The sequence below is a fragment of the Eucalyptus grandis genome, chromosome 9 (genome assembly GCF_016545825.1).
Source record: "Eucalyptus grandis isolate ANBG69807.140 chromosome 9, ASM1654582v1, whole genome shotgun sequence".
NCBI lineage: Eukaryota > Viridiplantae > Streptophyta > Magnoliopsida > Myrtales > Myrtaceae > Eucalyptus > Eucalyptus grandis.
Genome location: NC_052620.1, coordinates 38461498 through 38482001, shown reverse-complemented (window position 1 = coordinate 38482001; position 20504 = coordinate 38461498). Strand labels below are relative to the sequence as shown.

General features: G+C 38.2%; 2 protein-coding genes across 2 annotated transcripts; both read right to left on the bottom strand.

Annotated features, from left to right (window-relative positions):
* Window positions 1-120: 120 nt before the first annotated feature.
* Window positions 121-11187, bottom strand: LOC104419742 (nucleolar protein 6). Its single transcript, XM_010031496.3, has 26 exons — window positions 10892-11187; window positions 10560-10721; window positions 9210-9375; window positions 8960-9076; window positions 8752-8882; window positions 8517-8667; window positions 7644-7711; window positions 7172-7270; window positions 6941-7056; window positions 5162-5336; window positions 4940-5050; window positions 4780-4858; window positions 4544-4687; window positions 4313-4426; window positions 3621-3742; window positions 3459-3541; window positions 3262-3386; window positions 3057-3177; window positions 2831-2968; window positions 2012-2108; window positions 1781-1906; window positions 1248-1340; window positions 1050-1155; window positions 817-959; window positions 651-734; window positions 121-555 (listed from the first exon to the last, which is right to left on the bottom strand). Exons 1-26 carry the CDS (start codon window positions 11045-11047, stop codon window positions 427-429), a joined length of 3156 nt encoding a protein of 1051 aa, XP_010029798.2. The 5' UTR covers window positions 11048-11187; the 3' UTR covers window positions 121-426.
* Window positions 11188-11679: 492 nt separating this feature from the next.
* LOC104419741 (sugar transporter ERD6-like 6) lies at window positions 11680-16639 on the bottom strand. Its single transcript, XM_010031495.3, is given in 19 exon segments — window positions 11680-12061; window positions 12143-12257; window positions 12560-12619; window positions 12703-12768; window positions 12849-12908; window positions 12987-13049; window positions 13146-13192; window positions 13777-13861; window positions 13950-14030; window positions 14233-14325; window positions 14459-14523; window positions 14892-14967; window positions 15081-15106; window positions 15109-15145; window positions 15242-15307; window positions 15392-15451; window positions 16073-16162; window positions 16278-16340; window positions 16436-16639. Coding segments are annotated over 19 exon segments (1470 nt in total). The 3' UTR covers window positions 11680-11948.
* Between the last annotated feature and the right edge of the window lie 3865 nt (window positions 16640-20504).

Sequence of the window (20504 nt, the reverse complement as noted above, 5' to 3'; positions counted from 1 at the left end):
GAGATCTATATCGATACCCGATGCTTGAATTAAGTCAAGCAATTGATTTGAATCCAAAGCAAATATATGATCCACACGGCAGAATAATAAAAACCAAGTCGAAAAATGTACAGTGTGCCATTTCCTGTGAGCAAAATCTAGTGTTATTGAATAAAAATCAAGCGTGCCAAAACTTTTACATACATTTGAAAGTTTGCTGTTAGGATACAAGTTACTTTCTACTCTCATGTATCACAATAACCTGCAGCCGCAAAATATCCTAGGTAAACTAAGCCGTTTAAACAAAAATACACCACTCACCCAAGAAGACCTATTTCCTTGCTTTCTTGGAGCAACAGCTTAACTATGTGGAGAATATGTGCGAGGGAATAAAAGAGTACAACACAGAACATGCCCTTATCCGAGATCCTTGGAATTGAAGACTTTTCAGTTCATGAGCCTTGGAGCCTTGAGTAAATATACACTCCTCACGAAACCCTTCCCAACCTCACCGACAGCTTTTAGCATATCTACTGGGTCGCTCCTTCCCTCACCCTCCTCGTCACGTGCACGTTTCTGCAAATTGCAAAGGGATATAGACCAGGTTAATGAGACAAAAAACTAGGCATTGTTGCACCAAGAATAAATTTGGTGAAAAAAGCCAAATGTACCAGTCCAGATCTTTCCCATGTGAGGCCTATTGCATCACCACCAAGAGAATCATACCACAACTTGAATGTTTCCGGGAACTCTCTCTATAAAAATTGAAGCACAACATGAGGAGAAAAAGAATTCCTTGATGCATGATCCAAAATCAAAGCTGTCAGCAGCAATTACCTGTAAGTCCTCAAGAAAATACTGCAATGGATCAAACTTTACCATAAGCTTATTTTTTATTTCTTCCAAGTTACCCTTCAAGTCTTTTGATGTCACAAAGGAGCGAAAAGCTTTACTAGCAGTCCCTAGTGCTACAGTTTTCCCTGTCCAAAGTATAGCAACAGTAAAAACTTGTGTCAAAAGTAAAAAGTAGAAAAGAGGTAGCACGGAGCAACTCAAACCCTCCTAAGTACCTCCATTCATTTCAGATGGGAAAAGCAGATGTTGTGGGTAAGGCAGTTTATTCCTATGTAGAAGAATGACAGCATCATAGTTGCTCAAAGGAGTCCGGAAAAGGCACTACAAGGAAAAATATGTGACAGATCATTGTTGGTGGAAATGAGTCAATCACAACAACAATTAGATATTCAACTAAAACATAAATTGCTCACCTCCCATCTGTAAGTATCGATCTGATCATTCAATATTAGTTTCGTCAACAAATTTGCACTGCTTCTGGCATAAGCCACCAACCTTTTAAGTTCCTTTTTCCAATAATCACAAAAGTACCGTCAGAAATAGGTACCGCATGCAATAAAACTAGCCGTTTCAAACCACATTCAATGTGGAAATTATCGGATTGCACATGGACAGGCTTTTTACAAATTTTTTCTATTTTTCCCCCTTCAGAATTTGCATCTAGAAAGTTAGGGTGCAGATTTTGCCAGACACACTCCTTCCTCACCTATATGAACATGGATGTCTTGATAGAAAAATCAATAGTGCAAATAAAAACTAGATTTTCAGAAAAAACAGTGGCAGGTTGTTGAAGAGAATGGTCTATGATATGCACCAAATGGACATATAAATTCTAGGAGCAGCATTGGCTTTATTAACCCTCACATGATTCACACCTCCTCTAGCCTACTGTGTTCCCCATTCTTAAAACTTTAGTGATCTGATAGATGACGGAGGAACTACTCACCAGGAAATTGGGTGAGGATCTGGTCCAAGCTTCAGATGCCTTGTCATACGCTGTACCAATGAACATTGGAGGGTCTACAGCTTGTGGATTCTGGTCATAAATCTTTCTACTCATCATGAAATTTTCCTAGAGAGTTTGTACATGACCAATGTTAGCAACAAAAGAACATTCACTTCACCAGAAAATTTTAACACTCCCCATGATAAGCAATTATTCGGACTCATCACTTACATTGATCTCTTTCTCATCATTTGGGCCCAAATCATTATTTATGTCAACAACTAAGGGAGAGAAGGTCCAATCATACTCTGACAGCAACCTCAGGAACCTGTATCCAAGTTATCAATGGAAATATTACTAAACACTTTCCTGATTTCAAGCACTACCCCACATCAACCAATGGGATTATACAACAAAAGATACATTGTTTTGATGAATAGGCTCAATAAGTATATATCCGAGAGTGTGATGCAGCCCACATAAATAGGCTTACCATTTGGGACTGATTATACTGTATTTGAGGGTGCAAACAAGCATAACAAACTGGAGGAGAACAAATATAAAGTCAAATTGAGCTTCAGCATTTTACAGCTTTGCTCACAGGTGACGGCATCAGCTCTACTAACTGGTAATTATAATAAGGAAACTTGCAGCTTGTCTACTATGTCCACCGGCAACAACACGCCACTACTAACAGTACATAATAAAAAGAAGGTAATAACTACAATCAACCCACAGCCTCCATGTATCAGCTTGCAAGCCTTTGCATGATAGAAACTGCTGCTAAACAGAAAGCCAGTAAGCACCTTCACAGCTAAAGTGATTATCATAACGATCCAAGAAGGACATGGTATCTTCATTAGAGATCCTATGACACATTCTCAATTTAACAAGTATGAAAGAACAATTTCTAACACTGCCTAGGAAGTGAGCTACAAGTATAGTTGCCAATCATGTGAAAAGTAAAAGTAGAAAAACAGGAACAAGTGCAAATTGTTGGTTCACAGTAGAAATCACTGAAATCTTTGATGAAATTAAGAGCAACTCAACCTCAAGAAGCCAGTGATCCGTGAGCAGGGAGCAGTAAATGGAAAAGGCTTCAGAAAGAGATACGCGACCAGTAGCTCAACTGACTCTTCCTTTAGGCAAGCTGAAAAGAGATGCGAAGCCACCCACCTTTTTGCCAGCCTTACATTGCAGAACAAAGGTACACCCAAAATCAAGATACTGTTGCAACAAAAATAACCAACAGGGAAGTAAAAAATGAACATCCTACCGGACAACTGGCCCATATAATTGGTAATGACCCTGCAACCCATTAATCATGCTAGCATGCTGGCCATGAATGAAAAGTTTCTTATCTACAGAAGAGGCTTGCTTCCCTTGATCGCTTCCAACTGCAAATCAAGTGTGATAAAGTAAATAGTTCCTGAAATGCAGAACTACAAACAAGCAGTCGCATTAGGAGTACTAGAACTTACTTTCTCTCTTCGACAAACTCAAGCCCCTCTCATGCAAGATTTTAAGACGAAAGGCAAATCCAGACATTAACACATCTACATCATCCTCACTTGCAGAACATGTCATTCCATAAGTACTCTGGAGACTGCAATAAAGCACATAAAATCATAAGTTTTAAAGCTAATCAAATTTCACAAAACTGAACTGAAATACCTACCTTTCTGCAATTTTAAGAAGAAAAGCAATTTTAGTTTTCTCAACTGCTACATCATCCATTGGCCAATTCCCAGAACCTTCCAACTAAATAAGCCAATACCAATAAGTCAGAGCACATAAATTCATCAGTAACATCCATTGAGAGCTGAACGAGTGAACATGCCTGAATCATCACTTCCAGGGGTTGAATGCTCAATGGAATCTGCCTAACTTGTCTAGGGAGCTCGCTCTTCTCAGCAATCACTGGATGAGGTTCCGGAGGAAAAACAGATGTGAACCTGAAAGCTGTGAACACAAGTAAGAACTCAACTGCATTTTGCCCTCTGTTGGCTCCCATGAAGAAAGCCTGGAGTAAAATAAGATCGCCGACTACATTTTGCTCACACCGCCAGCTTCAAAGGACCACATTTCATCTAATAAATCCAGCATTTTGTAGTATTTCAAATAAAAGGACCAGCCTAATATGATAGATTTCTAATTGTGAGTTGAGATATTAATTCAAAATAGGAGGAAAACCCTACAAACTTCTTTAAAGAACAGTGGTCATATTGCCGGTCTCTATTCCTAGCACCAAAATCTCTGCTCTGTCTGCTTCTACATACACAGGTGAGCTGGAAAAACCTCAAAGTTGAATCAGCGTAGTAAATGAAGTCATTCCATTTGCATGTTACAGTGGACTTTTCATTTGGTTACATCAATATTATGTGCTAAAAAGAAAAAAGATAGACTGATACATACCCAGAACCACCAAGTACACAAAATGGATGTCGACGCCAATTAAAAAAAAAAAAATTAGACGACAACAATAATCATACATCTACAAACTGTACTAAGTCCTGAGGAAAGAGACTGTACCTGAGTCCAGAGGCTGCACACTAGAGACCTTTAAAGGGATATCTTCAATGAGCCGCAAGCGTTTAGACAAAACCTCAAATGCTCGAATCAAGTATCCAGAAAATGCCATGGGATCTAACCAATTTAACATCGTAAGCACAATAAACATATTCAAAAGAAAGAAAAAAAGTATAACAGGCAGAACTTTGAGAAAAGAAAATCCAAGCAACCATAAAGAAGAGGCAAAGCTACCTTCAACACCATGAAGCAAACAGAAATCAAGCTGATCCACATAATGTACTATGTTTTCATTTGAGAGAGAGAAATGTCGTGTAAGTACGTACTCCACAATCCTTTTTATAATGAGATGTCTGGTCCATGGTTGACAATCCCATACTGCAAAGTTAAAAGGTGCCAATTGTTGATCATCGAGGCAAAGGAATCGCTTTCAGAAGCATTCACTCACAGAAAATACAAAATTGCCTTACCTGTGCTTTCTGCAATTGTGCCATCCTTAAATCGCCGAAGCTCTGCCCTCTCCCCCCAGAACTTTCGGAATTTGAGGGCCTAGCAAACAAGTAAATGAAGTCTATAGTTGAATAACGAGAACTTTCTCGCATTAACAAGAGAAGGAAACAGATGAGATACCTCCTCCTTGTTCTCAGCATTAGGGCCTATGTCGACCACTCTAAAAGCTTTATCTGGGGAGCTTATGGAAATTCCAACAAATAATGGCTCTTTACCAAGTGTTGATAATCCCTGGAATCATTAAATTCAAATGGAGATATCCACATACAAAGATCATTAATTTCAAATGGAGATAGTTAAATGACTTAAAGACACCAGAAAAAAGAAAAATCCAGTTAATACATTTTCTATACTATACTCAGAAGGGGTATTTTTCCACGCAACATGAACAATCTTTGCTCGATCACTCAGTCCTTGATGTAACACTGATTGCATCTTTTGCTCATATAATCTCCAGCATTCCTTGTCCAAGCAAAAGCCAGATGCAAACACCTCTTTATTTTCCTTCAAGTTAATCCTAGAGACCAAATATGTGAAAGCTATTAGCAAGGAAGACTATAATATGTACATGACCAAATACCATTGCTGATTATAGAAGGACCCAGAAATCATAAGAACTATACCGAACAGTCTGATTGGAAAAATGAAAGAAATGAGAAAAGTGATTGCTTCCATCAATTTCATGATAGTATAATAATGGTTTTTCAGTATATAAGTCTACAGTTCAGCTATTCCCAACTCACAATCTGCCAGTTGCTTTGAGTCACTTGCTGATTACATTAGCATATAGCTCAAGTATGATACCAAAATCAACTCAAACTTGATCACATTTGCGGAACTTGTATGCATTTGTTGTCATGTGTGTAAAATATCACAACAAATAAGTGAGATGTTAACTACTTGATTCTGCTAGCAACCCACCTAACTCAAGTTGTTATCTCAACTCGAGACAAACTCCATAACAAATAAAAGTCACCCAAGCTGACTTTCCAACAAAAAGTGCCCAAGTAGACTCCTAGAAGCACCTCTGGCTTAGCGCCCCTATTGCCAGCTGTACAAGAACAGATGCATCTGCATTTGCATCCCCAAGGTAAAGCATATTGAATTCTAGTTTCCGAAAGTGTGGTTCTCAACTTCAAAAGAAAATAAACAGGCCACGCTCTACGAAGCAAATATGGTGCCTTCACAGTTATGACCCAAGTAGACTCTTAGAAGCACCACTGGCTTAATTTTTGTTGACAGTTAAAGTAGATATTTGTTGGTAATAGGATTTGGATCCCTCACCCCCACACTCCCCACCATGTCAACTACTCCGCCAATGTGGTGGTAATGCCTTAAATGTGTGAATATAAAAATATGGTAGAGTAGGTAGAACAGTACATTCGTACACAAGTTATCATTCACAATTGATAATAAGCCGTTTACTAGGATTTATTAGTAAACAGTTCAATGGACAGCTCCAGTATGGTCCAACACGATGACAATTGGGCTTGGATTTGGGATCAGATGAAGGAATTACTAAGCATTTGACTGGCCCAGATCTCACAATTGATAACATAAGAGCATGGCCCAAAAGGACTTGCAAACGCAATCATGCTCCATCTATGTGAAAATCAGAAACTGTACTAAATCAAGAATTAACATCAAGTTCAAAGGGAAATAAGAGGACTTCGTCTTCATCAGAACTGAGGTTATCTTTTTAATGTTTGTGGTACGTCATGGCAAAGAGTCCTAAGACTTGGATCTAAACTCCATATTGGTGAAGGTCGGTTGGTACCCCTGGGCCATAGTCTTCTCTTCATAACTAAAAGTTAAGCATCTAAGCTGCTTGTCGCACGTTTTTCCAGCTGTCACTAATCGATGAAATTTAGGCCATAAGGAACTTATTTGTAGAGGTTTGTTTAAAGTTCCATACATAGATTTGATTTTTTTCTTCTTGTATTTCCATCACAAAAGCACACAATATTCACTCTTCATTTATTGAAAAGCAAAAGAAAGGCATCACAAAAGCACACGATTTGGCAAATACAGATCATGAAGAGCAGGAGCCAACAATATTTTGCAGAAACAAAATGCAGTCATGCTAGTAGTGAAGGCTCAATAGCGCACCATATGGCTTACCTTAAGCATAGATCATATTTAGCAGGAAAGTCGACCTTGGTAATAAAAATCTCCTCGAAGCCACCATCTTTACACTTCTCCATGCATTTGAGGGTCAAAGCAGCCTCATGTTGGAGCTGGGGCTCATTATATTATATACCAATTGACAAAAATTTAGACTGAGAAATTTAAAAAATAAAATAAAAGAGGCTAAAATGTGATGCAAACAAAAATCAAAACAAGATTTATTACCTCAAGGAAACCATTGTCTGCTATGCGAAAAGCCAAATTAAGAGGAGCAGATGTATTGCATATGACTACTGGGAAAAGATTCATTAATTGTGTCCTCTCCTGCATTAATGAACACGAATTGCATGTTAAGCTGCACAAGCCAATAACATCCAGAAGGAACTCACAATGACATTGGTGACCTCTTAGTATACTGCACTCCTCCAATGAAATCAGCCACCTTGTATATAATGTCTAACGAGAAAAGACAAAGTATGTTTCCATAAGCCGAAGGGCACCCTAACTAGAAATCTAACACAAGTACAATTCTCGAAGGTCCAAAATCTTGTCTGAACTAAGTACTACATGCCACTTCACGATAGAACTCAGCAGCTATATTAACTTCTCTCTCTCCCCCCCTTCCTTCCCCACCCCAACTTTGCAAAAAAGATGACATGCAATATCAAAAGGAAAAAATTGAAAGAAGAAATCAGACCTCCTTCAATATACCATTCTCTCCCTCTCCTTGAAAGAAAAGTCCACGCTTCCATAATTTTGAATTGGCTGCAAGAAAATAAACTGTAAGAACTCAATCATACTATTAGAATCTACCAACAGAATAAAATTTCTCGGCTGCCAAACAAACTCAGATGAAAATATAAAGCGTCCAATTTGATAACCAAACTTCAACTTAGAATAACAGCTGATTCTAATAGCTGCTTACAGAAAACCCAAAAATGTATTGATCGCTCAACCTACGCCCTCAACCTTCAAAACTTATAGTACTCAACTAGATTTATCAAATCTGAGATTTGCTTCCTTCAAGTTCAAGCTCTCATGTCAGGTAATTGCACAGATGGGGATAATCATAGGGCAGTTCTTCATTGAGGCCAAAGCTGTTTAAGGATAGGAAAACCACTGATGGTTATTTTCTATATGGATTTCTACTTTACAATGTGAAGAATCATCCTATCTGTCACTCCCAATGTGTCCTGAGATTGGCAGTAGCATCTGATAGCTTCAGGCACCTGCTTAGTCATTGTTCTATGGTTTCCAACTGCACATGAGGGGCGCTCCCTTCAGTAACATTTAAACTTGAAGGTGCTCTATAAGATATACTACAATGTCTTTGACTAAAGTTTGTGTAAGTCCCTGGCTAAAATCTCCTTATACCACTTTATCTTCTCAATCTAAATCAACTTTTTCTTTCCTTGTCTTTCTCATTAATTATGCAGAAAAATGGTTGCATTTCGGAATAAATTAACAAACAACTCAAAGAAACTCTTGTTCCCAGGCTAGCCAGAAGCTTGATTACTGCACAAAGTGGTAACAACAGACGATTGGTGGGGAGAGAGCAATATTAACATACCAATGAAGTCAAGTGTAATGCGGAATATCTGCATTGCTTTCAGTGAGTTTTTAGCCTTGCCAGAGTTTACAAGGTATGAAATAATGACAGAGATTAAAAATCCATTTAAACAATCGTGGATGTACAAGGAACTCCTCTGCCGGGCCCAGACCTGTGGATAAAAGCATTATGCATTATTTCATCCGCCAGTAAATTACTCAACAGCATTAAATCACCAAATCTTTTAGAGTCATACTTTGAGCAAAATTACTGCCTCCCTTAATTCCTTACATCCAACAAGCGTTTTGTTTAGTAACTCTACATTATTCTCCATAAACATGTCCTCCAAAATACTAGTATTGTATGTCGGTGTGGCTTGAACAGTACCTTCCAAGAAGTAACATGTCAGTTTCAGTAAACACATTACCATACATACAGAATCTGAGCTTAAGGCAAAATACAACCTTGATTGAGAGCACGGATGTTGCTGCGGTTCAAGTTCAACTTTGAAATATTGAATAAGGATTTGGCGGTAGGAATTAATCGGACAAAGAATCCTGGAACTTCAACAGGCTTTGCAGCTAAGACACAAAAGGATGGAATTTACAATTCAGCTTGTGTTTTTAAAGTCATAGTAATATCAAAACAAGGAACTAATGATCAGCCTCCATTTAAATAGTGCAAATGAAGCTGATGCAGAAAAGGAAATCCAACCTGGATGTACTATTAACACGGGTTTTCGAGCCTCATTTTGGAGGAAGGACCACTCAATCTTGCTGACTGATCTAGAGAGCTTCAAATATTTTTTTATTGTGCAGAGGTATAAGCATCGTTTGGCAAAGTATCGATGATCCAGATAATCTTTTTCATGGAAACATTCCTGTAGATAAGACATTCATATCATAGTCAGAACATTATGGACAACTCGACCAAGCATGACCAGCAAAGTTGGACAAAAAGATCTGAACCCTTCATCTGAAATAAACCAGACTAGTATTCATAACTCGTGTCTTCCTTAAGTGGAAGCATCAAACCAGATATGCCGAGTGCATAAGAACAACCACTGTAGACTGACAATGACACCTCGTCTTTTGTGTGCATGGGCAAGCACCTCATTAGGGGGAGCATGGTTCCTGAGTAGAACCTGGAACCAAGAACCAGACCTGTGGGAACTTATCCGGTTCAAAGTTCCTAGGTATATTAAGTAGGTTTCAAGTTCCAGAAATTAAGGAACCTGTTTCAACGGGTAGATTTCAAATTCTAGGTCAGTAGAACCTAAAACAAGATTTTGTGTTTTTCTTTATCTATGTCTTCGTGTGATCCTGTGCTATTCCATGGCATTTGATGATGAGTATATAATTTGGAACCACTAATCTGAACTTCCATTTATGACCGAGACTTTTACTTTGTTAATGTTTCATATTCTATGTGTGTCTAAATATATGTTGTGGTCATTGGATTGTAGTAATAAGTATGGTCACTAAAGATGATGATTTATTGCAATCGTTCAATTAACAATGCAAGTAGAACCTGGGTGGAACCTAGAATTGACCTTCAAACCTAAAACCGGGAAGGTTCCAAGTTCCAAGGTTGAGGTTCCAAAAAATAAGAACCTGTTCCAGCGAGTAGATTCCGGGCAATACTTACAGAACCTGGGATTGCTCACCCCTACACTTCATCAACTACAAATGAGATGCATGACCTTTAGATTATTTTTTATCTCCACGTAATAGAATTGTCCTCTTTTGTGCTACGGCCTAGGTGATGCATACAAGTGAAGCTAAGCAGTTTTGTATTACATACTGATAAAATGTAAGTTATTTTGACACAAACTACACGGCAGAACTTGGTTTACCAAAAGGCCCTAACCTGTATTGAATTCTACCAAGGACCTCAACCTGTCCACATAGAAGCAGAGGCAACAAGAGACTCGTTCAATTATAATTGGTGAAGTCCAGCATCAATTGTCCCAAACGATCCCAACAATTAACACATGCTCCCAATTAGCCCACATTCCACTCCAACGGACCCGAAAAGTATTGAGGAAATCACCTAGAGAAGTACCTTTGGCAACCCAATGAAAAGATCTACATTCACATCAGGCTTCGCAATGCAACGCGTGGCATAGCTGCCCCCGATGTCAATGGATGTCGGCTTCTTGAACTTGAACTCGACTTTATCCGCCCCGACGTCCCTCACGAAAGCCGGAGCCAAGTCTGCTGTGACCTGCACAAGTGTCGCCAATACTAATGACGCATTTTCTTTTCCCTTCTCTGATCTTCCTATAATCAGGCCACGCAAAAAATCGAAAAAAAAAAAAACCGCCTCGGCAGTTCAGTTCTGCGAAGCTACGAAAAAAGCTGCGGACTTTTACGGTCGAGAACAACGAGCCGGACCTGCAAGTCGTCGGGAATCTTGGCGATGGCGTCTTTGACGGCGGAAACCGCGTCGTCGACGAGCTTGGTGAACGAAGGCGAGTACTCGACCCCGACTTCCTTCAGCAGCTCATCGGCCTTCGACGCGATCGGGTCGGTCGACGAATCAACCTCCATTTTCGCCGCCCCTTTCTTCGCGGCTTCTGATGCTTCCAATTTTTGCCCGGAAGAGCGTTGCTGAATTCGCTGGAAGCTCGGAACGCAAACGGAGGGGTTTTAGCCGGCGTTAGGGTTTAACAGGCACAACGACGCTTTGGCGGGAGGAGGGAGGAGGGAGGCGCAGGAAAGAAAGAACACGAATTGGGCCCAAACCAAAGCCCAATAAATGATGAGGATTGCGGGTGGGCCGAAAGCCCAATTTATTTGCATTTTTTCTTCCTCGGTGGTGAATTTGCATTTTATTGTTTTTTGGTCTACTACTGCACAAGTTTGCCTTAATCAAATTGGAGAAAAGGTATTGCCCCCTTAACATCCTAATAAAACCGGAATCGATCGGGAAAATCATTTGTACACGTAACCCCGTCGTTTGAATTTCTTTTTATAAATTTTTCATATGCCTTAAATGCATCATTCATCACTAACTATCGATTTTTCTAGTGTTTGGATTAACTTTAATTTAAATTTGTTTTGAATCTTTAAGGTAATTTCTCATAATTAAAGTTCCTTCATGATTTGTTAAGGCAAAATGTTTCTTTTTTATTTTGGCGAGAAAGACCACGCCAAGTTTTTGCCATCAAATGCAAACTATCTTATATTTAAATCATACCACTTGATTTTTTTTGCTCGTGTCTTGCCTCATTCATTAGATTAGCAAGGCCAGTACCTAGAATAGACATTTGCTTATCTAGGGTTCGAATTGTCGTCATACAAAGTGAAATTTAGAAGAGACTGCAATCCCTTTGACTCTCATGTCCCTGCCAATGCTTGATGCTTGCCATGTGAGCTTTGTGTATGCCATGGAGGACAATTATTTGTATTATTGAACAGCAAAAATCAATGTCACAAGAGGAGGCAAGAATCATCTGAACGACGACTGAATCTCTTCCAGAGTTCTTCCCTTAGTTTCTGGAACAAAGAGTATCACAAAGAGAAGGATAGAAGCAGACACAACTGCGTAGATTGTGAAGGTACCTGTAGAAAATTGCCAAGGCCATGTCAGGAATAACTGTTAAGGACGAGAAAAGTGTGTTGCAGGGGAGAGCGAGAGAGTACCTCCAGTGCTCCAATCCAACAGTAAGTTTGCGGTCATCGTGACTACCCATGACGATGTCCAGTTTGCCAACACTGCTACACTGCCGCCGAGGCCCTTAATATTTACTGGAAGAATCTGAAGTTCAAAAAGAATTAATATTTGAGTTAATATACATGAAATACAAGATGCTAGGACATATTTTCTGTAGTTAGTTTATTGTGACTATGGATCTCTGCAAGGTAAAAAATGACTTGATCTTAGCCCATCAAGTTCTATGGATTTGTTGAACTGCCATTTGTTAAGTTGGAAATGATGTTGACCCACAAGCCCGGAAAAATTCTTTGCTACAGAACCTTTAGGATAAATAAGTAAATTCTAAAACCTGAAGGAGAATTCTCTACTCTTGGATTTAGTTAAAAAAAGTAAATTGTGCTTACCTCAGACATGATAAGCCATGGGATAGCTCCCAATCCCAGAGAGAAGGCAATAACAAAAGCCTGGATATAAAGATGCTCAAAACATACCCTTAAACTTATTAAGCACATGAATAAGTAGAGACAGTGAGTACAAATTGTCATACCACAACCCCAACCAGGGCCAATATTCCCATTATGCTGTATAATTTAGAGTCTTCTGAAGCAGAACTCTGGAATATGGAAGAGCGATGCCTCAGGATAGCAGATATTGCATCAGAAAAGAGAGGGTTGAACTAACAGTATTACTGACCTCTATATAGAACGCTACAGCCACAAAAAGAAGGCTCAAAGTCATTGCAGATGAGGATATCTGCAACAACGATTTAAATAACCAATTTGAGCGTGTTTTAGAGAATCTCAACTTTAGTTAGAATTTAGTCATACGCACTATTAGAAGCAGCCTTCGGCCTGCTTTATCCAGGAGCCAAGTGGTAACCCCAGTGGCAAGAACCTACAGCACGAAAGGTCCTTACACCTCAGATTAGGTCAAAAGTATTTTGTATTGTTTAACTGCTGCAGAAGAAGACCGAAAGAATCACCAAATTACCTGGATAACACCAACTCCAACACTTGCGAGATTACTTGAAGAAATTCCTATTCAAAATTAATGCACATTAAAGGAAGACCCTAATCAACCAAGAGAAGCTCTATTGGTTGCATCAGTCAACAGATGCTATCAGAGCAACAGCAAGTATCACTATGGCTTTGTTTGTTCATCCTGACTAAAGCAGAATCTAAAAGAAATTTCTTGTTTCATTGCAGGCTTCTAGAATCTGCCAGTACTATATCCCCCAGGAACTGAAACAGGCTAATTGGTTGAACTCTTGGTAATAATATCAGTAAATTCTTTCACAATTTTGCATAGCTCAAGCTTAGGGTATTATTCTTCTTTTCTCGAACTTAAAATTGATAGTCCTCTATTTCAAGTTTATTTAAATAGAAAAGAAAACATTTAATTACTAATCTGTTTAAATAAATCTAATATAATGTGACATCAGCATCCTCAACTGAAAATGGACTGAGAAATGAATTTTTTGGGGAGGATCATGATTAATAGATTTTCACTTTGTCCTTAACAGTAGCATTGAAGAAGGAGAAAGATTTAAAGTTGCAGGTTCTAATAAATTCACTTCTTTTAGATGAAATAGAGGCTGCACTGCAACACAATCGATTGCCACCTGCATTTTCAAATATTGTGGCGGAATAGAATAAAACACCATTGATGCCACTGAGTTGCTGGAGCCCAAGAAGTCCAATACCTACCTGCAACACATATATTTGACACAGGAAAGGATGAGATGTCAAGGTATGAGATGATGAAGTTCAAGGAAGATTCAAGTTAAACATTTACCATTAAAGGAAACCAATATCTTTTCCGCTTGAGCTCTGCAAAACTAATCGTTGTTCTTTTGCTTGTTGATGCAACAGATCTCTATGTGAAGTACATAACTCATTAGTATATAACTCATTATAATTGATCCTACTTCGTAAAGAGAGGAATTGAGACATATGTAGATCAATTAACTTTGGCTAACTATCTTAAGTTCTTTTGCATGAGAAAAGGCTCAAAGAACTGCATAAATGACACATATCTATTAGGTCACGCCATTCAAGTTGCAAAAGATTTTTAATACCTTGATTTCATTAACTTCAAGGGAAATATCAGTATCATATCCCCGGAGGACCTGCAAAGAGGCTTCAAAGTCCTCCATCAAACCCATTTTGGCCTGCAGCATTTTAAATTCCAAAGAACATAAAGCAGAAGAGCAACATAAGAAAGCAGCAAATGAAGAAATGAGAGCAGGAAGTGAAGGGGGAGGGGGGTGAGTAAAATGCAGAAAGCCACATCAGATTTCATACCAACCATCGAGGAGACTCTGGGATGAAAAATAAGCCAGGAATCAATATTAAACACGGAAGAGACCCTGCAAAAGATGTTCAAAATCAATAACAAAGAAAATAACTAGATATAAGTGAGTAGAGTGTCACCAAATTCATGGCATCAGAAAACTAATCAGTGTACTTGGCCAATGACCTTATAACAGAAACGCCACCATTCGTAAAGCAAATGGGCATTTTGTTCAGTATAGCAAGGAGAGTTAAGATAAAAATTAATTAATAACAATCGATGTGGGAATTACAAATGTCCAAAAGCTTTTTATGTTGTTAGCAAAAAAAAAAAAGACAAAAAAGGCTTTTTTGTGTTGGAAGTCTTGTAAGGGTGTCAGAAGTTTAGTACATCTAGCATTATATACTTCTCTTTCAATAATAGATTTTCTCTTCATGGACTTACCAAAGACAGCAAGGATCCTCCAGCTGAGAAATAGTCCGAAAAAGTAAGCTAACAAAAGGCCTGCTGTAACTGAGAGCTACTAATAGAAAAGGAAATGAAACATTTTCCATAATTATGTCAAAACTACATCAAAATTATTATAAGAAAAGGTATCACATCAAGCAGAAAATTTGCGGTAGGTGTGTTGACCTGATTCACAGAACCCAGGGTTCCCTCATGTTCTGGGGTGCTATCTCAGCTATATATATCGGCACCTATATATACCAAGAAGAGCCAGAATTGAGATTTGTCACACTGCAGCCAAGTGCAAATGCAAAGGGTTTAATAAAAATGAGTTTTTGAAAGATTACCGTATAAGAAATTATACCCACACCAAATCCCTCCAACAACCTCCCCATGTATAAGAATGAGGAATCCTACAGAAGCAGCCAAGTGGTACATAAGGATGCTGCTGTGATTGATTGAGTTTCATGAATTATCTGAGCATAATGATCACTCACCTTGGCAAATGATATAGCCAGCCACCCTATAACATTAGGGACTGCAGCGATCATCAGAGACTGCAGTTAAGCATGGTTAGGAATTGACAGTGTCCACACAAGAATCACAGAATACATAACAAAAGCAATCATAGTGACGTTTGTTTTGGACATTTAGAAGGAACAGGTCAGCTCAGCAAATCAAGAAATTAGCAATAAAGTTCCAGAATGAGAATATTTTGTTAGATTGTACTGGTATTCATTCACCATATGCAGCAATTTGTTTTATGCAGTGAATTACATCAGCAGCTTCACCCATAATAAGCAATAGAAAACTAGTGAAGCTTTAGAGCCTCATGCTGAAAAGCCAAAAGCCATGGAAAAGGCTTGGGGGCACGGACCAAACTCTTCAACCTCTACTTATAGCTTAATGAAAGGTACTCAAATGACTCCAAAAGCTCCATCAAATTTAAAACGTAAATTACTTCAAACCGAACATCTTATCCTTTTTTTCAGGATGCTGATTGTTCAGTGCTGAAAATCTCCAAAAATCAGTCACATTATCAAAATGAAAGTTCCAGCAGAAGAGCAAAGAGCCAAAAGAACTCAAACCAAGGTGGAAATTGCTTACACTTGACTAAGACAAATGATAAAAGAAACCCCTATGAAAAAACGGCAGCTGATCGAAATGAGCGGCATTACCCCTTTCCGACCGATGTACTCCGCAATTTGGCCGCTCGTGATCGCCCCGATCATAGCTCCCACATTCACCAACGAGCCAAACAGCGAAAACTACATCCAGCATTGTTCCGCGATCGAGAAGAAATCGCATCAGTCAACAATCAAAAGCAGATTCAAAACCGAAAAACACGAAAGATTTCATTTCAGTTCCCGGAGCGAGTCGCACCTGCGAGAGCGAGAGGCCCAGGTCGCTCATTATGTCCTCCTCCGTAGGAGACGAGTATCCGCACTGAAAGCCGAAAAACAGCACAAAGACTCACAGGCCGACAGGTAGGTAGGTAAACGAGAAGAAGGCATCGCATCGTGCGAGATTCGGGCGCTTACGCTGAATCCGAACTGGATGGGGCCGAGGGCGACGATCAGGACGCAGAGGAGGACGGAGACGGAGCCGTCGCGGAGGACCTGCGCCGATCCGGTGATGCTGGACTGCCGCGACCCCATCCCCTGCATCTTGTACCAGCTCCCCGTGTGGAGGAACGGCTTCCTCAGCTCCCCCCTGTCGTCCTCGATATCTTCGATGGCGCTCATCTCGAAGCTCCTCCAACCCCGAAACCTCTCTCCACAAGACTTTCCCCCCGCCGCCGCCGCCGCCGCGTCGTCGTCGTCGTCCTCCTCCTCACGGCGCGGTTCGAATCTTCAGAGATCGCGAATGGCCATGGACGACGAGAGGATTTGAAGAAGAGGTCGTTGCTATTGTACTGACCGTTGGCGATGAAGAAGGAGATGGCGGCGGAAGGGCATAACGACCGGTCGCGGCTTCGGAGATGGCGCATATTATATTCAATTTATAATAAAGAGGTCGGGGACGATGGTGATGGTGATGATGACGAGGATCTGCAAGTGTGTGTCGTTTCTTTTTCTAGTTTCTTGCCAAAAATAGAGTGAGATGAAAACGGAATGGAAGTTATCCAAGGAAAAAAAAAAATTGCAGATTTTTTTACCTTCTTTTTCGGGATATAAAATGGTTTAAAGTTTAAAAGATTAATGGAAATTTTATAGATGAATCTACCACCAGTTATTTCGCATTTAAGATATCGGACATTTTATTCAATTAAATAACAAATAAGTTACATTGGTGAATAATTTAACCTACACTTAATGGTTATTCTAGAAATTGACTCTTCTGATTTTGAATCGAGCTCCAGCTGGAATTGGAGCCACTCGAGTATTTAGTCAAGTGAAGGTCAAGCTGACCAAATATCCAAGTTGATAGGCTTGCTTTGTCTAATCCAAGCCTAATCAAACATGTGTTACTTTTTGACCAAAAAAAGCATGTGTTATTGCTCTCAAAAATACTTTTTATGTATAAAAAATGACATGAAAATCCTTTGATTTATGTGATTGTCACTATAACTCGATTGTACTTGAGTTATGAGAATATTTGCGAATATATCACTGGTCATTACTTATTTAGATATTGGATATTTTATTTAATTAAATAATAATCAAGTTGCATGAGTAGGTAGATTGAAAAAGAAGTCATACAGAGTTAAATTATTGGTAGGTAGTTCGAGTTGTACTTGATGGTTACTCTGGATAATTCAAAAACAGCTTCATGATGATGATGAGGATGTGCACGTGTCGAACGTTTCTTTTCTGTTTTTGGTATTTACCAAAAATAGGGTGAAAAGAAAATGGCTGGTTTAAAGTTTAAAAGATTAGTGGGAATTTTATGGATGAATCTACCACGGTCATTACGTATTTTAGATATCTGATATTTTATTTAATTAAATAATGAATAAATTGAATAAGTAGGTAAATTCAATGAGAAGTCATACAGAGCCAAACTATTGATAGGTAGTTTGAGCTACACTTGATGATTACTTTGGAATTGACTCCTCTAATTTTGAATTGAGCTGGAGCTCAAGCTCGAGCTCGAACTTGAACTTGAGCCACTTGAGTATTTAGTCAAGTGAAGATTGGGCGGGCCAATACCCAATTCCACAAGCTTGCTTAACCTAATTCAAGCCTAATCGAGCATGTGCTCTTTCTCTTAAAAGTACTTTTTGGGTTTAAAAAAAAGACATGAAAATCCTTAAATTTTACGTGATATAGTCACGTGTATAAATGTATACACATACATCTAGGGAAAACATCCAAGATTATTAAGTTCAAAGGACATGGGCCCGAGTTCCTTCACAACTTGATTGTACTTGAGTTATGAGAAATATCTGGAAATATCTAGCCTTTTCTACTTTGGTAGAGCTCAAGTAGAAACTTTATAATTCGATCACGTTTGAGTTGAATTTTAAGCATGAATAAGATAATTGAGTTGAGCTCAAACTTGGCATTGCATCTGCTCGACTAAATTAAATTACATGTATATATAAATGCCTTAGTATTACATGGCTTGAATTTTGAGAATGTTATTATTGGATGTAAGCAATCTTATGTGAAAAAAAAAAAAGTAATGTTGAAAACTTCCGTTAGAGACTAATTCTGTCTCATTAAAATGCACCCGTTGAAATGCTTTGGAAATTCAAGAAATGAATTTTACAAAAACTAGGTACTTTCAGATTGTGATGATAGTAGTTGAAAGAATGAAATTTTGTGGTGTCATGTAAGAAAATGCGTGATTAGTCCGATTCAATGCGAGCCATTAGATTACAAAAGGGTAAATTTCACCACAAGTTGATTTAAAAAGATAGTAAATTGCAATTATTTATTATAGAAATCATGCTGATGATAAGATTTTATATGTTACTGTTGATTAATGAAATCACACCATATAAAGATAGTAAATTCGATCATTTAGATAAATTACCTAGAACAAAAAAAAATTACAATGAATTCACGTCATTTAAAATTTTGACATGAAAAATTAAGAATATTAGGATATTCAACCTTGTCAAACTTTGAGGTAGATTACTACGCTTGAAAGATGGTAGATTACCATGCTTGAAGGATGGACCACTATAACTTGTCATTTATAAAAACTTACAAAATAATTACAATTACTGAGGATAGTTACTAGATATACAGGTATCGATATTTTCAACTATCTGATATATTTTACTGTGCTGCCGTTAATGATTGTTTGATAAAACTGAAAATTAAGTGCTTAAACGTAAGTATTGAATATTAGTGTTAAATTTTCGTTGAATATTTCATCTCTAAACAGTTTAATTAACCACTTCTTTACCTATCACATGAAGTGATTTTTAACTTTAAAAACATTCAATTAAGTTTTGTCTAGTCATGGATCATTAGATGCACTTAATGATAAATTTTAGATCTACAGAGTGCTACAAATGTTGAAAAATTAAAGGATGATTAAGCAAATTACAACATCAAATTTTTTGTGAAAAAGATCAATAATTCTGCGATTGTTAAATCTATTTTGTCCCACTATAACACGTTGGTCGATATAATTTTAAACACGAATTTCCTGCTATGCACGCTCCTTTTTTTTTTTCTTTCCAAATTTGGAATATCTCATAAAAGTTGCAATCAAATTTTTTTTATAGATTAATGTCATAAGAAACCTCAAATTATGTATACTTTGACTTAAATGTCTCGAATTTTTTTCTTTAGATCACTAAAAACCCTAAACTTATGCATTGTGCCGCAAATATTCTAAACTTATACTTGTATACCCTACATGGAATTGAAATAGCTATAACCCATGTCTAAGTTTTTAAAAAAAAATTTAGAGTATTTATGTCACAGTGGGTAAAATTTGAGATTTTTTTTTTTAAAGCATATGCTCATTTTCTCTCTACTTTGCAGCCATAAGGTCAATCTTAGACCTTTCCATTGATCATATTTAACATTATTTTCTGAGATAGACCCACGGAAGAGAAAACCAAAGCAGGCAGAGTAGCACTCAGTAGCTACAGCTAGAGTATGCCTGCATTCATTTTGACTCTTTTGGAAGACTAACCAGGGATGCCAGTTGTGGAAATAAGATAACAACATGATTTTTTTTTTTTTTTATTTGAGCAAGAAGATAACAACATGATTAGCTGTCGGAGAATCTGCTTTTAATTGCAGTTGGTCAAATTGTCAAAATATGAAGACTGACCTTTCGCCAAAAGAGACAAAAGTAGATCATCGACTGGTCAGGGATGCAGCGGTACTTCGTAGTTCATGCCCCTGACATTGAAGTTTAGGTGAGGACGTTGCTTTGGATCCTTAATTTCTTTTAATAGCAAGATCTCAAGAAAATTAGAATATGAAGATGAGAGAGAGAGAGAGAGAGAGAGAGAGGATCTAACTTATAATTACAATAATAGCTGGAAAATGTGGGACCAAATTATTGGTGCTTGCTCATGTGCAATCTTGATGCATTCGTTCCTCTTCTTAAAACCCTAATCGTACTATACTTCCGGAAAGCGAGAGAGAGATCTTCTTCTTCTTCTTAGGTCAGATTGCTTTGATCTGATAAGCACGC